Raw genomic sequence first — 14,417 nt, forward strand, 5'->3', positions numbered from 1 at the left:
TTTAGCAGAAAAGAGAGAAACAAACAGAAACGCTTCTTTCCAGTCAGAGTCTAAACCCCTCATTTAAGCCGTTCAATGTCAGAACAGGTGTAAATAATTAAACTATGTTACTGATAATTTTAATCAAATTGCCAAAAACATTCTCTGTGGTGTTTGCTCATCTACCTTCCTAGAGAGAGAGAGAGAGAAAGAGGGCGAGAGAGAGAGAAACAAACAAAAAAAAACAAAATCCCATCATGCAGTCATGCCGAAGTGGCATTGGAGATTTTGGCGCGCTTGAGGGGAGCCCACAATTAAATCTGTCTGGCCTGAACGACAGACACTAAAACAGCTGGCAGGCGCTCAATCCTTACATCATGCATGTCTGTCCACCCCCTCGTCTTTGTTCAGTGTCTTTTTTTAAGCACTTAAATTATTCATTATTTTGTTTTGCCAATTTGGAGAGGACGGATAAAAGTAGATGTCCAATTTACCAGTTATTTTCCAAAAGCTGGTTTATTCGAGCGATGTGAGTAATTAGGCTGCATCTTTTGAAGGAACCTGAGCCGGTTCCCCATTGAAGCCTTGTGCCTCTTTTGTGCCTCTAGAATGTTCTCAGCTGCGCTGTATGCAGAGGTGAATAATGGTTGCAGGGGGGTGAGCAGCACTTCACACCTATGGAAGCCCATTTAGTATAATTCACTGCTTTGCAAAACAAAAGAACCCTATGTTATTCTTTTATACTACTCTATTATACTCTTGTGCACATTAGGGCCTGATAAGGGAGAGGCTCGGTGATCAGTAGCTGCCTTTGTGTGTCTGGAAGGATTTTGGGAGGTGACATGCTCATCGCTGTGCTTTTGATGTCTGCTGTGTGGTGCTGGCTTTCACACTCCGTGCTTTTGTCCCTCTTTGTGTGCACATTTCTGACCCTTCAGCATATCTTTGCATCCTGACGTATCCTGACAGCACTAGGATGAACCACACTAGGCATGGTGTGTCAGTACTAGTGCTGTTTTGTCCCCCTTCCCTTTAATCTCAAAGGCCTTTGAGCAGAACTAGCCTAAGCTAAGCTTGCTGCATTAGTACCAGTGATGTTTTGCTTCCTTCCACCTCCGTCTTAAAGACCTTTTGGAAGAAACATCCTGAGCCTAGTACATACGTATTAGTGATATTTGGCTTCCCTCCTGCACAATCTCTAAAGCCCCTTTGGAGGAATCTCCCCGAGTCTGGTGCGTCAGTATTGGTGATGTGTTGCTTCCGTCCTCTTCGATCCCAGATCAAGCAACCTGAGCCTGGTGGATCTGTAGCGCTGATGTCTCTCCTCCCTCCTCCTCCCTCCTCCCTCCTCCTACTCTCCTCCTCACCTCCTACTCTCCTCCTCCCGTCCTGCCCCCCCCTCCTCCTCCCCTCCTCCCCTCCTGCCCCCTAGATCCAGGTGTACAGTCTGGAGACGGGGAAGCTGGCGGCGACTGTGGGGAACTCAGCTGGAGATTTCACCTGCATCAACCTTAGAGATGGCCCCCCTAACCTGCTGGTGTGTGGCAATAAAGACAGGAGGTACAAGCACCACAGTTGTCCGGCACCAATCACTCACACGTATGGCTCATAAATCAAATCAAATCAAATCAAACTTTATTTGTACGGCGCATTTCATACAAGGAAGTAACACAATGCGCCTCACAGTAGGAAAGAAAAGGGGGGGGGGGGTTACACTTGTATAAAACACACAGATTTTCAAGAGATAAATGAATAAAATAAAATAAACGTACTAACCGCACTGCCACCGTAAAGGACTACTCAGCACGGTCATCGTCAAACTAAGCTGCTGGGGGGGGGGTTACAAACACTTGTAAAGAGACACAGATAAGTAAATAAATAAATAAATGTTACATTAATGTTAAATAAATACATTTTACAAGTTACAAAACACTTATAAAAAGACACAGATTTTGCCAGAGATAAATGAACAGGAAATTACGTACTAACCGCACTGGCACCATAAAGGACTGCTCAGCACAGTTATCGTCAAACTAAGAGACAGCTGCTGGGGGGGGGGGGGGGTACAAATACTTGAAAAGAGACAGAAATAAGTAAATAAATAAATGTTCCATAAATGTTAAATACATTTTACAGTGAGTGATAAGCGAGATCAAAGAGGTATGTCTTAAGTGCATGTTTAAAGGTTTCAACCGTTTCGGCCATTCTTAGGTATTCTGGCAGAGTGTTCCAAAGGTTGGGGGCATAGAAACTAAAAGCTGCTTCCCCATGTCTCTTTGTCCTGGCTTTTGGAACTGTTAGAAGTTCAGTGCCGGAGGACCTCAGGGATCTACTGGGTGTGTACCTTGAGAGCATGTCTGTTATATATTCAGGTGCATGACTATGGAGTGATTTATAGACTAGTAGGAGAACCTTGAAATCTATTCTAAAACTAACAGGTAGCCAGTGCAGTGATTTTAATACTGGTGTGATGTGCGCTCTCCGTCTTGTTTTAGTGAGGACTCGCGCTGCTGCATTCTGTATTGTTTGTAGTTGACTAATGGCTTTTTTTGGTAGACCAGACAAAAGCGAGTTACAGTAGTCTAGCCTGCTCGTGATAAACGCGTGCATCAGTCTTTCAGTGTCAGCCTGAGCAAGAAACGGTTGCACCTTAGCAATGTTTCTTAAGTGATAAAAAGATGTTTTAATTATATTTTTGATATGGGTTTCAAAATTGAGATCTGAGTCAAGTATGACGCCTAGGTTTCTGGCTTGGTGCTTGGTGTTAAGTGCTAGTGTTTTTAAGTGTGCAGTTAGTTTCTCTCTCTCGTTTTTTTCACCAATGACTAATACCTCTGTTTTATCTTGGTTTAGCTGGAGAAAGTTTTGTGACATCCATACATTTATATCAGAAATGCAATTTACCAAACAATCAATAGAGCTGTAGTTGTTGGGTGTTACAGAAATATAGAGCTGGGTGTCATCTGCATAGCTATGATAGTCGATGTTGTGCCTCCTAATTACACTACCAAGGGGTAGCATGTATAGACTGAAAAGTAAGGGCCCTAAAATGGATCCTTGAGGGACCCCACAGGTCATACAAATGTTTTTTGAGCTGTGGTCTCCGAGGGCGACAAAGTATTCCCGGCCAGTTAGATAGGTCCTAAACCAGTTTAGGACCGGACCAGTGAGGCCAACCCAATTTTCAAGTCTATCAATAAGGATATTGTGATCAACAGTATCAAAGGCTGCGCTCAGATCCAGAAGGGCCAAGACAGATAGTTTTTTGGAGTCAGCATTAATCCTGAGATCATTTACAACCTTGACTAATGCCGTTTCTGTGCTATGATTGGAGCGAAAACCAGATTGGAAGGTGTCAAATGCACAGTTAGCATCTAGGAAATTATTTAACTGTTTAAAGACAATTTTTTCCAGGATTTTGCTTAGAAAGGGAAGGTTAGAGATGGGTCTAAAATTGTTTAGAACTGAAGAGTCTAAATTGCTTTTCTTCAGGAGGGGTCTCACCAGGGCAGTTTTAAGTTCTGATGGGAAAATACCTGTAAGCAGGGAACAGTTTATAATGGCTAGAATGTCCTTAGACACAGAGTCAAAGATGGTCTTAAAAAATTTGGTGGGAAGGGGATCAAGAGGGCATGTAGACGGCTTCAGTTGTGACACTATTTTGCTCAGCATTTCTATATCAGCCAGTGCAAAAAAGCTCATACTGTTACAGCATGGTGGAAGGGGATCAGAAACAGTTAATATCACCAATCACTCACACGTATGGCTCATATACAGTTAATATCACCAATCACTCACACGTATGGCTCATATACAGTTAATATCACCAATCACTCACACGTATGGCTCATATACACTTCATAGCACCATTCAGACGTATGTAGTTCATATACATGGCATGACGAAATTCTGCACTAGTGCATTTAGAGTAAGGATTTAAGGGTTATAGAAGCGCTACACGCCAATGGGGGACTGAAGCAGTGCAAAGTATTGCTTTAATTAAATCTACCTGGGTTTTTTTCTAAGAACAAAATCATGAAAAATTGTCAGTTAACATTCTTGTCATTGCATATTTATTGGCTTAGAATAATACCATTTTTTTGTTACTGACCTTACAGGTTTATTTGTAAGTGAGTAATTACTTAAATCTCAGATATATCCGAATGTTTGTCAGGTGACCAACAATACCATGCCTAGTTCAGATTTCCCTCTGTGCCAGTCTGTCTCTATTCACCTACATCAAAATAAATTCAAGGGAGACTTTAGAGAGATTTGTGTCATGATGATCAACAAAATGTTGTTGCTGTTGCTGTAAAATCTTATAAATTATTATTAGCAGCAGCAGCGTGTGTGTGTGTGTGTGTGCTGGAAGAGGAGGCAGAGCGAGTTAGTGTGTGTGTGTGTGTGTGTGTGTGTGTGTCATGCATCCGTGTGTGTTGTCTAGACTGTAGTTGCAGACTGAGCGTTAAATTATCTACTGTTTTTCACCTGGGGGCTGTTTGTTCTGCAGACAGAGCGAGTCTGGAGTGAGTGTGAGAGGTTTGCATTTACCTCCTCTCTATCTTTCTTGTTCTTTCTCTCGCTCTCTCTCTTTCCCCACATCTGTGCTATGACATGCTTAAATAGAAGAAATTGAGAGAGAGAGAGAGAGAGAGAGAGAGAGAGATTCTCTCACCTGCCCCTGTGGCGGATGGTGTGAGAACATCATTTGGCAGGTAGAGAGAAGCTTGGCTGCTTTTAATAGATAAACTCCAGCTGTGCTTTTTTTCTCCTCTCTTTTTCTCTTTCATGTTTTTCTCGTTTTTGTGCGTTGTGCCGAGCTGGCCTAAACCAGAGCACTCTGGCCGTCAGACATTTTGCCGTGGCTGTAAGTAGACTTCCACCTCACACCTCACTAGACTCCTGTCGCTCTGGTGATGAAGTTGTTGGCTTAGCGCTAAGGCTAACGCAGCCGCCAGCTCGGCCCGGGTCGCCTGGCCTCATCTGATCTTCTCCCCTGCGCCAGGGGGCAAAAGCAGGAAGGGCTAGGGGTGGGGTGGGGTGGGGTGGGGTGGATAGGGGGAGCAAATGGGAAGTCAGTGTCTGGAGGTCCATTAGGGTGGCCTGAGGCCAAGGCCTTAATGGGTCTGTTCTCTTCCCCTCCTCTGCGCGGTTCCAGCCCCGTTCTCCTCAGTTACCAGACAGCAAGCAGAGTGATTATGTCCTGATGAGACCTCGCAGGGACGTGGCAGCTCTCTGCCAGCCCGTCTGAGTAAACAGGGCGACCGCGTGGGCACAGAGGCACCGTGGAGAGGGCAGTTTGCCATGCTGCGCCCCGTCCTGTGCCCATGCCACGTCCATACATTCAGAAGCATAACAAGTCACGAACCTGCCTATCCTTTAGATGTTCGTGCAGATTTTAAGTGGTCAGTGTCAGACAAGTCTCTGGATGTTTAACACAACTTGCCATTTAGTTTGGAAGCAATTCTCAAGACTGTATCCACTTTGTTCAGTAGAAAGAGACATTGTCCATTTGGTATATGTAGTAATTCCTCTGTCTATAGCTTTTGCTAGTTCTTCTCGTTTTTTTTTTTATGTGGTCTTACCTTTTCCAGAATGCTCTTTGGCATGATGAGAGTCAGCATGCTGATTAATTGAAACATGTATACTAACTGGCTGCTTAGTGGAATCGGTTTTCTTTCCAGCATTAGATTTATGAGCTTGTGAGTTTGCCAGTGGCTGGTCAACCCCCCCCACACACACACACACACACAAACACACACACACAGTTGTTAAATTTGAAATGCCCTCTTTATTTAAAGAAATAACCTCTGGTCACTTAGCACCAACAAGCCTTAGTGAAACCCTAAGCCTGTTAAAGCTGAGGCGCCCCTGGAGCATTTAAATAGCCCGACGCCCAAAGTGAATCTTCTGCCACGGAGCAAATTTGATTTTGGTTAATGAACTAAGGAGGGCCATCTGCAGGGTGTCGTCCTCTGGCTGCTGGCTCTCCTATTTAAGAAAATTAAAGCCCTGAGCAGATGGAAGGAGACTCCATTGGGCATTTGTGGCTCGTATAACTCTTTTTGAAAGAATCGGTTTCTCCTCCTGGTAATTAAGGGGGCATTGTCTTTCAGGCTGTGTAAGCCTCAGCCCCTGTGAAGATGCAATTAAGCTAAGTGACTAGATTTGATAAAGCGTGCATATTTTATATTAATCTGATATCTTGTAAATATGTTGTCTGAGCATATACTGCACGTAACTGTGATGGCTGAAGTCGACGCTGAGAACGAATGTCTTGAAAGTCTTTTCTCGTTGTCCTTGAGGAGGTTGAGTCGGTGACGATTTTACATGGCTGCCTAAACATACTCAGGCTGTATCGAAGTATTATGTTCCGTTTACATGTTAAGCTATTTTAAGAGATAACCAAATAATTTCCTCCTTGTTGAAGCCTCTCAATTGAGCCATATTGACCCCTAGACACCTTAAACCATATTTACATATAGACAACCAGTCACGTTTAAAATCAGTACATGTGCATTATATCTTGTGTGGATGAACACGTAATGAAATGCTCTTGTCAGCACAGATGGTTACGGTTGTAGGATTTTATACTGTCTTTACTTTCCAGATCCTTTCACTAACATGAAATAAGAAAGTTTAATTACAGGAGGTAGTGTAGGATTCGATTTGAACCTAATTGCATGCCATTAGCTGATGATGTCATGTCACTAGACAGTCCTTACGGTTTATCCCCATGTGGAAGGAATGTTTTGAGCAGCCTGTGTCAGTGTGATTGTGATGACCCTCTTGTGATAACAGGTGTCTCTTTCCCTCTCTCTCCCATCTTCTCCCCCTCCCTCTTTACCTCCATGTCCCCCCCCCCCCCTCTCTGTTAGGGTCCGGGTGTTTGACCTGCGCTCTGGTCTCTCCGTGGCCTCTCTGTACGCCCACCACCTGGGGGTGACGGCCGTGCAGGGGGACGAGTGGAAGCTGGTGAGCGGGGGCGGCGAGGGCCTGGTGTGTGTGTGGGAGATGCGCATGGCAGCCAAGCTGTGGGAGATGCACAACAGGTGAGAGTAGGGGCCACTCTTGGGGGCCCGGCACTAATGAAACACCTGCCACTGGCCACATCTGGAGCAGGGGTTACAAGCCACCACACCTGCCACTGACACATCATCACATATAATAAGAAATGGATATAAACGTAACATACTGTTGCTGTATTACCTGCCCTTTGCAAAAAGGTGTTGAAATGACGAAGGGGCTTACACACAGGGTCCTGACTATAATGAAACACCTGACAGTGGCCACATCAGGGTGTAAAAAACACAACACCTGACACTTACATGGAATAATGAAGAATGTAAATGTGAATTATCTGTGAACAATAAATACTGGAAATATCAGTATCAATCAATATCAGTAATCCATAAAGCACCTGTACTGTTGCTATGTTACCAGCCTTTTACCAAAAGGTCTTACATAAATGATGATGATGATAACGATGATGATGTTTATATAAGTGCTAAAGAGCCGTGGCTCACCTCAGTTATGAAAGGCTGACTAACTGACAGTCTCGGTGGTGACTTAATTAAACACAGTGATGACAATGGACACGTGTCAGTGCCTAAATCACAGAACCTGACTGTCAGTGATAAGTACGAGTCTGTCAGTCTGACTGTCAGTGATGAGTGTCACAATAAGTACACTATGTATGGATAATCAGTAAACAATACTGTAAATAAAAATACAAAAATACAGTAGCTGCCTTTTACCAAAGATGTTAGGTAAATAATGGTGATATCTGTATCAATGCTGAAGAGCCATGGCTTATCTCAGTTACCAAAGGCTGAAGAAACTGCCTTTATCACTTAAAGGTGATTCACTAGCAAAACAGAATATTTCTTCATTAGTTATGAAAATACTATTAAATAATCTGCTAAAGATTTAATAGATGGACCATTATATACTTGTTGTTGGCTTTTGTGTGTATAACATTGAGGTGTGTGTGTGTGTGTGTGTCTGCTCATGTGGTGAACAGGCACCCCGTGCGGCACATATGGTTTGACGCGAGCACCCTGGTGACAGCCAACATTCCTGACGAGAAGTCTCCTCGGGGGGCCTGCATCACAGACGATGACCTCACCGCTCATCGAAGGTAAGCTGAGCTGCCCAGAGATGCTGCAGAGTGTAGACCACCTGTGCGTTTGGAACCGTGTTCAATTTGATCATTCAACTGAATTAAACCCGTAACCCCTCTATTATGTGCCTGCAGAAAAAAACGATTCCTCTAGATGTCAGCATAACACCCTCTTCCACTGTTTTCCACTTCCTAAAGGAGTGTCCCTTTGTGGTATCCTGTGATGGCATCGTAGCTGTGATAGTGTAGGTGACCAAAAAGCACATTTGTCTTTTTCCTTCCCTATTTCACAGACACCGTGGAGTCATCAGCCTCTATGACTTCTCAGAGGACGCTACAGTCCAGGACAACGTTCTGCCCATCTGTCGGTCCAACTACGTAGAGGAGTCGGGCTACAACTACAACATCGGCCTGTCCATGCCGTACGACGCGCTCAGTCATCGCTCTACCAGCTGAACACCCCAGGGACCAGGATAATGTTGGGTCTTGTTGGGCAAGTCCAGTGTTAGGCTGCTCAGACATTTTTACATTACTTGTACAGAAATTGTACATTATTTTACAAAAAAAAGAGAAAAAAGTACTGCTGAATTAATGAGAGATATTGATGAGGTACAGTTTCATGTCCATGTGTGGTGTAATCATCGTATTGGTGTAATTTCAATGATGATTTGTCCTTGAGTTGAAATACAGGTTGATATTTCACTGTTTTCTGTATTTCATATTATCAGTCAATCTGAAAGTGCTTTGTATCGTTTATCGTGATTCATATCATCGTCAAAGTCTGTACATAAATTACCAATGAAAATTCAGTTTCTTCAGTGTCTGTCTCCTCAGAATCATTGTGTTGTTCTCAATACCATTAAAAGGAGTCATTTCTTAAAGCAATACGAGTATCTATTTCCTTTCTGCAGTACTGAAATGTACGTACTTGAGTTTTGCTGAGGTTATACATCATGTAACTTAATGGCTCACCTCACTGCCCTTAATATCTACATGGATTTGAATATCTTACAAGGAAAAACAATAATGGCACCAATAGTGGCATTGTCAGTTGTGAGCCAAAGACACAAAGCTTTATTATGGCCAATAATACTGGCTGTTGAGAAATGGCACTAGGCCATGCGAACTGTGTGCATGTGTGCAATGGTTAAAATGCATGTGTGCATTGCAATGCATTTAATGGGTTGTGATTAAAAGAGCTACTAGCTCATGAGGCCCCCGATTGGAGGGTGAGCGCTGTCCATGGTACTGATGTCTGCCCCAGCCTATTGTAGGCAACAGGATGAAATTACTTTAGCATCCCTGGCATTTTACTGAAATACCACTTACTTTAACTGCCAGTGTTTAATATTGTGTAGCACCAGGGTTGGGAAGGTTCATTTTGAAATGTAATAGGTTACATATTACTAGTTACCCTGTTAAAACGTAATAAGTAATGTTACTATTTGAATTACTTGGCAGACAAGAGGTGGAGCAAATTAAAACAAGAGAACCATCCATGAATGGTGGCTGTCTAGACGGCAAAAACAATGCAAAGCAACATAATTAAGTCATGTTACATAAGCTGTAGAGCTTTTTACAGAAAAGAATATATTCTGATGTAACCCCTTTGTAATCACCAACATTTGATTAGCAACTGTTATTTAATAACATATTTTTTTCTCAGTAACTAATGGATTAAAATTAATTTTGTAATTACGTAACTCTGTTACATGTAACTAGTTGCTCCCCAATCTTGTGTTGCGCACCTTGTATGTAAAATACATTATGGTAAATATAGAAATAGCTCTAGTTCTACCTGTTATCGGTGCGCTGTAATCATTGTCATAGATCAATAGTAGGGTCTACCACTGAGTCAAAGAAGACCATACAGTACATAGTCAAGCTACAGATGAAAAGAGACTTGAATTCCCATTTATTATAGGCATGGAGGCAAAGGAACACAATACTTAAACAGTCATCAGAGTCAGCATAGGAAAAGCATAGATAATAGTTGACATTTATGACCTATTATAAAAGCTTCTTTACACAACCAGTGCTGGAATGTAGTGTCTTAAGTTGGTTTGTTTCTTTTCTCCTAACAGTCTCCAAGGGATAAAGAGGGGAGTTTGCTCATTTGGGCAGTTGTGCAGTAAAAAAGAATTGTAATGTATCCAGTATTTAGCCAGCTACCACACATATCTCATATGAGCAATTCATTTAATTAATGAGCCATGCGCCATAATAATATATAATAATTACAGATCATTTCATGTCAGGAAGTTAATGTAGTAACATCTGATACAATATCTCAGCATTACAGGCTCAGTGATTCTGGCTGCAGCCATTTGAATGGATTGTATTTCCTTAAGGCACAGTTGAGTACCCATTTGCCACAGAGAACCATCACAGCTCAAAGGACCGACGACAGGCAATTGTCTGTGGGTGCATGTTTGCTAAAACTAACGGTGGACACTGATTCATTGAACATTGTGTCACCTTTGCTCTGAACATTGAATTGCTGAATTCCAGGTTGAGTCTGTCCTGGGAAAGTGTAGATATTACACAATCAAACGAGACCAAGGCCTGATGAACATACCTCTACAAGCACAACCACTACACTTCATTCATCAAACTACGATGTGACAGACATCTTGTCTATATCATGTAACAGCATTGTGCCCAAAGAACACTGGAAAAAAACGTGTAGAAACATCACAGGGTACACACGCACACACGCAAACACACACACACACAAATCCGTTATACCTGAACAATAGTGTATAGGCTACAACAGACAACTGAAAGGTAAACCATTATTAAATGTCATTACTGGAACTTAAAGAGGACTATTAAAACCAAAAACCAATTCACAGATATTGGTTAGTATTGCAAATGTATCACACCATCACATAGGTCACCAGAAATAAGCCACTTGAGATGTCTGGAAGAGACAGGCAATAGTAAATCCTTACCAAGACTAGAAGTATCAAAGACCTCAGTGAAGGGAGTGTAGTCCACGGCCATTCACATTCAATTAGGCCATGGTTTGATCAACTCCACCCACAGAAGGGTGGACAGCAAGGTCATTTTTAAGTTTGTAGGATCATGGTGTTTGCAAAAAAACATTTTAGGCTACTGGGTGCAAATCCTGTTATAGCTTTTGATCAGATCAAAAAAATGTTACCTGCTTAGTGTTGGGCAGGTGTTGCATCCTGCACCCCACACGCCTCCCGTGCCCATGAGGACCCAGGATTGAGTCTGACTTTCAAAACTATTCAGATAAAACATACGATACAGACAAGTCGATTTGGACTTGTTTTCCAGTTAATCCCAAGAATCACCCGCCCCTTCTGCTCTAACACGTATAAGAGAAGACCAACCATAGCAGTAGCAGTCCAGACCTTTCATTCTTTCATCTCCAACACATAACTTTTAAAAAGTGTAACACTGAGGAAATCCCATAGTCTTGCCCTGTGTGGCAGCCCACTCTCCTACAGCCCATCACCTCACATAAGCCCGATTTAGAAAAACACTGACTGGCTGAGGCAATGTCAGGCGACGGTCTTCTTGATTGGCAGCTGGTGGCTGGTAAGTTGAGGCCGAGAGGAGTTGTCAAAGGAGAAGGAAAGAGGTAAGAGCAGGAGAAGGGTCCGTTTAGGGAGGCAGTGGGCTCACATCATTTTGCAGCAGGAATTGTGCTTGCGTGCCTAGGACAGAATCACCACACAGTTAGAACTCACAGAGACACAAACAGCAGACAACGGTCACAAGCATAGAAGAGGAAAATAATCAAGTGAGGGTTTGTTGTGATTGTTGCAGCCAAAAGTGACAGAATTTCCTGCAGTAATACTCTAAAATTGAGGTTATAATTGCTGTGATTTTGATAATACATTTATTATAATTGAAGCACAACAAAATAATGCACAACTTTCCAGTTATTCCACCAGTTTTCTTACTACTGCTAGTCTCTTGCTTGGTATTTGTAGCATTCTAGAACTAACAATCTGAGGGGTAAAATGTCAATGAAACTGACAGCATACAGTTAAAAAGTCCAAATTTCCCTTTTGATTAGAAGTGTGAGTAAACCGTGTTATAAAGGTGACAATACGGTTAAGGCCCATGGTGCTTTAGTGATAGTACATCATGAACAACAAACATAGTAGAAGTATACAGTCTGTCTTATGGTGATGTATACATTATTCTGCACATTTTCAGGTCTGACCTGAAGCAGACAAGCACACCTCTATGACAGTTCTAGAGGACAGTTCACCTATGAATGTCCTGAGCAATCTAGAGTAGGGGACTGCTGGGAAGTGTACTCACAGTCTTGTAGAAGGCTTTGGACGTGTCTCCCAAATGCTCAGACCTCTGCACCAGATCATCCAGCTTCTCACCCCTCTGCAGCAGGGACTCCATGGTGTTGTGCTGGAAGAGGAAGCAGAGCGAGTTAGTGTGTGTGTGTGTGTGTGCGTGCGTGCGTGCGTGCGTGCGTGCGTGCGTGCGTGCGTGCGTGCGTGCGTGCGTGCGTGCGTGCGTGCGTGCGTGCGTGCGTGTGTGAGAGAGAGAGAGGTAGACATAGGCACAACTGGACTCACCAAAATGACTTTGGTCTCTTCAACCTCAGCCTGTACTTTTGTAAGTGCATCAGCTTCTTTTGGATTCTAAGAGGACACACAAAAGATCTACAGTGTTCGTATTACTGCAGCATATTATTCAATTATAAAAAGCCTGAAAAGATCTGAAAGAAAGCAACAACTTTGCCCCATGTCCAAACTTCCACAAAACTTGAAACTAATTATCCAAATTACTATCAGGACCTTCTATTCTTATACCTTCTTGGGCTATTTCAGCTTCATCAAATCACACCTCTTTTAAAGAGCCGCTTTTCTTCATTAGTAACTTAGAACAAGTTTTCTGTTTTGTCTGTACATTACCAGTATCCATTTTGTGTGCAACAGTACCTGGTATTTAGCAAGGTAAGAATCCAGTCCAGTGTAACGAATTGTATCTGGAGAACCTGTGGTCCACCTCGAGGAGTCTACTTGACAGGTGAACTCATCCAGCACCTAAGCACAGCAACGTAAATTCACATTTTTTAAGTGTAGGACTATATAATGCTTCCATGTTAATTAGTCATACATTTGTATACCATCTGTAGGCTAAAGTCATATCATTCAGTATACAGGGAGCTTAGGAGAAGCTAAATGCAACAAGTGGCAATACATTACATTGACTTAAGAAGATTATTCATCAAGCAATCAATAATATTTAGAACAAATCTATCTGAGCTATTTTCATATCAGATTGTTATTCTCTATTTAACATCAACAGGTGACCAACCCCAAATATCCCAGATCCCTCCTAATTACACTGTCACAAAAACACACATACCTTGTCTATAAGTGAGAAGGCAACCCTCTGTGGATACTCGCTATCAGCGACCACCACAGTGCTGAGGCCGTCATCCCGCACGTAGGCATGACACATGTACTCTGAAGGTTTAAGAAAATACTGGGATCAGAAACCCTCTAAAGTGCAGCTAAATCGCAGCCTCCACCTTTAAAGTTCCCTCTAAACTCACTCACCTTTTTCTTTGACTGAAGACCGACTGCCACACGCAGAGCGCTCAACAATTAGAGAACAAGTGAAGGCCATAAACTCTTGTACACTGCAATAAACACACGATTACTATAATCAGAGACGTTATACACGCCGTGCAATCATATAACGTTTTAAAACCAATGATGACCTCGTATGATAGACTACAAGTAAACATTACTAAGATAACACTAAGATGAATTTAATAATACTGTGGCAGGATGGGTAGTGGGGAGGGCTCACCTTGATCTTTGAAAGAAACTAAATGATGACAACTCATAAGCAGCTTTCAACAGGTTGGTTTTGGTTCCTTCTTTGTAGAACAGACCAATACTAAAAAGCTTCATGGTGCTTGCCTGTGACTGGATGTCAAAGGGAATGCAACAGCTTGGTTGTTGACACTTACAAAAGTACAATAACGTTAACGTTCGCTAATGAGCTATCTGTCTATCGAGTTAGCTAAATGAGCTGGCTAGCTTGCTATCCTATCTGACAATAGTTGCAAGCTTGGTCTCTGAAAATGTTTAACGAGATCACTGACGCGAGTATTTCGTTCGCAGATATAATGTTAAGACTTCAGTCGCTGGGAAAGTGTGTCAGTACTCACCGTTGGTGTTTATTTCACTAATTATAGCTCTACTGAATAGCAGCCATACACTCACTACTAGCTAACGTCTTTCTTCCTGTAGTCACCATGGTAATGGTGTCCTACACTGAAATTATTCCGGGTGAAAAT

At 42.5% G+C, this 14,417-nt stretch overlaps 2 protein-coding genes across 2 annotated transcripts in view; one reads left to right on the top strand and one right to left on the bottom strand.

Annotated features, from left to right (window-relative positions):
• The window catches only part of LOC105903587 (F-box/WD repeat-containing protein 8), a 13,980-nt gene extending 4,994 nt beyond the window's left edge, over positions 1 to 8,986 (top strand). Inside the window, exons 2-5 of the mRNA XM_031570201.1 lie at positions 1,412 to 1,539; positions 6,858 to 7,031; positions 8,003 to 8,119; positions 8,395 to 8,986. Of these exons, the coding sequence (XP_031426061.1) occupies positions 1,412 to 1,539; positions 6,858 to 7,031; positions 8,003 to 8,119; positions 8,395 to 8,557 (582 nt within the window). The 3' untranslated portion in view covers positions 8,558 to 8,986. The remainder of the gene's footprint in view (positions 1 to 1,411; positions 1,540 to 6,857; positions 7,032 to 8,002; positions 8,120 to 8,394) is intronic.
• Positions 8,987 to 9,987: 1,001 nt separating this feature from the next.
• On the bottom strand, positions 9,988 to 14,384 carry LOC105903592 (YKT6 v-SNARE homolog). Its single transcript, XM_031569933.2, has 8 exons — positions 14,289 to 14,384; positions 13,925 to 14,043; positions 13,669 to 13,751; positions 13,475 to 13,575; positions 13,045 to 13,149; positions 12,679 to 12,744; positions 12,407 to 12,508; positions 9,988 to 11,790 (listed from the first exon to the last, which is right to left on the bottom strand). Exons 2-8 carry the CDS (start codon positions 14,026 to 14,028, stop codon positions 11,755 to 11,757), a joined length of 597 nt encoding a protein of 198 aa, XP_031425793.1. The 5' UTR covers positions 14,029 to 14,043; positions 14,289 to 14,384; the 3' UTR covers positions 9,988 to 11,754.
• Between the last annotated feature and the right edge of the window lie 33 nt (positions 14,385 to 14,417).

The sequence above is a fragment of the Clupea harengus genome, chromosome 7 (genome assembly GCF_900700415.2).
Source record: "Clupea harengus chromosome 7, Ch_v2.0.2, whole genome shotgun sequence".
In the NCBI taxonomy this organism is placed as follows: domain Eukaryota; kingdom Metazoa; phylum Chordata; class Actinopteri; order Clupeiformes; family Clupeidae; genus Clupea; species Clupea harengus.

Coding starts and splice junctions, on each gene's coding strand:
- LOC105903592 (XM_031569933.2), bottom strand. CDS start 14,028: ATGAAGCTTTTTAGTATTGGTCTGTTCTACAAAGAAGGAACCAAAACC. Junction 13,150..13,474: donor CCTTCTCACTTATAGACAAG/GTATGTGTGTTT, acceptor TGCTGTGCTTAG/GTGCTGGATGAGTTCACCTG. Junction 11,791..12,406: donor CCAAAGCCTTCTACAAGACT/GTGAGTACACTT, acceptor ATTCTGTCCTAG/GCACGCAAGCACAATTCCTG.